Raw genomic sequence first — 1,781 nt, 5'->3', positions numbered from 1 at the left:
AGAAAGGACAAAGTGGCAGACTGCAGTTGCTGAGGGTTTTTGGAGGCCTATGATTTTTAAAAGCTTTCACCTGAAAGTATAAATGTTACATTTTTCAGAATTTACCGGTTTTTAATAAAAGCGGACCCAACTAAACCTAAAATGCAGTAAATGAAGAGATTGCTCCACTCCACTGTCCAGGGTTGTTGCGGGCTCCAGCCTCAAAATTAGCTGCTCATCTCACGAAACACAGAAATGAAAATACGCACGCAAAAGTCCAGAGATTGAGATTATCGTAAATCTTACAAAAGAAAAGACAGAGCAGGCCTTCTTCTGAGTTCTATTGATCAACCAATGAGCTTAGAATGGGATAATCGGCAAAAGGATTGATAGCTGTTGTTGGTATTTTTATTCTTGTTGTTGGTATTGTAATTACAAAATATTACTTGATGATTGATTGATAGCTCACAATTATTGCTGCATTGGTTGGCCACATTTGGATTGTTGTGAGTCTTAAAGAAGCATCACGTTCTAACTTCTATATCTCAACTCCTGTTGAGGGTTTATTAATCACTCCCATCCATGCCGGCTGCAAACGCACCTGTTGAATGATGGGATGAGGCTGGACAATTAACAGGAAAGTTCGCTCTCTCTCCTCTCTCCACCCATTTGAGCCCCCTCGACGAAAAGCATTGTGAGCAACGGCATGTCCTCTCGATGTAGCTAATGGCAGCTCATGAGCAATCATTAGGGAGATTAGAGATTAGAGATTATTATGGACTGCCCATAATCCGAGATAAGAGATCATCGGATCAGATATGAAGAATAGAGATGCTTAGACACAGTGGAGAACTGCACTGTGCAATCGTTGATCAGTTGCAGGTCATGATGTATTCGGAGGATACTTATACCACACTCGAAATGGGGTGCTGTCTAGAGCAAAGCTAAGCTTGCAAATGGTGCAATGCATTGACCTAATCCTAATAATCATGCCCCGTATATATCCTGCTCCTTGCATCAGCTGACACGACCGACAAGGCTGCGTCAGCTGTCTTCCAAATGATGTAAACATGGAAACTAATTGGAGCAAGTCTGCGTTCCTGGATTTTTAGAGCTTTGCATCCATACCCACGAACGAGTTAAGTGGCCCACCAGTATCTATCACGATCAATTTGACAGTGATCTACGCAGTATTACTGTCAGGGTCTGTGATGCGGCACTACTATTGTGGGTACCTCCTGCTGCATTATCAGGCTCCTCCCCCACATCTAATAAAATGCTTGAGGCTGCTGCCCCTTCCTGGTTGGGCGACCTGGAGATACAGCATTACCTGGCGTTGCCGGCAGGCAAAGGGGCCACTCAGAACATGGTGACATGCCTCTACCAGGCGCATCTCGCAGGGCTCTCCCGGCACGTCAGAGTGATGTGGATCAAGCATGTGATGGGTCAAGGTCTGTGTGTCTCCATTGACGACCCGTCCTGCCAGTACACATGCAAAGTGCGCATGAAGCCATGGTACTTCTTCTGGAGGAAGCAGGGATCCAAGAGTTTTGAGCTGTGTGATAGCAAAGTAGAGGTGTTTTGGGATTTGTCCTCTGCCAAGTTCACGTATGGTCCTGAACCCCACCAAGGGTTCTATGTTGCAGTAGTGTTTGATGAAGAAATGGTTTTGTTGCTGGGCGATAAGTGCAAGGAGGCTTACAAGGAGTCCAAAGCCAGGCCTTCCGCCATCACTCCACGGTTGATCTCCAGGAAGGAGCATGTGTTCGGTAAGAGGTATTTCTGCACAAAGGCACGGTTTG

General features: G+C 45.6%; 1 protein-coding gene across 1 annotated transcript in view; it reads left to right on the top strand.

Annotated features, from left to right (window-relative positions):
• Positions 1-589: 589 nt before the first annotated feature.
• LOC148029506 (uncharacterized) overlaps positions 590-1,781 on the top strand; it is a 1,824-nt gene continuing 632 nt past the window's right edge. The window contains exon 1 of the mRNA XM_087688716.1: positions 590-1,781. This exon is cut by the window's right edge and continues 632 nt beyond it. Coding sequence (XP_087544842.1) covers positions 1,256-1,781 — 526 coding nt within the window. The 5' untranslated portion in view covers positions 590-1,255.

This window comes from Lygodium microphyllum, chromosome 11 (genome assembly GCF_053477565.2).
Source record: "Lygodium microphyllum isolate KBCC chromosome 11, Lygodium_microphyllum_v1.1.10, whole genome shotgun sequence".
Taxonomy (NCBI): domain Eukaryota; kingdom Viridiplantae; phylum Streptophyta; class Polypodiopsida; order Schizaeales; family Lygodiaceae; genus Lygodium; species Lygodium microphyllum.
The sequence above is the reverse complement of the archived record's forward strand: the minus strand, read 5'-3'. Positions and strand labels throughout refer to the sequence as shown.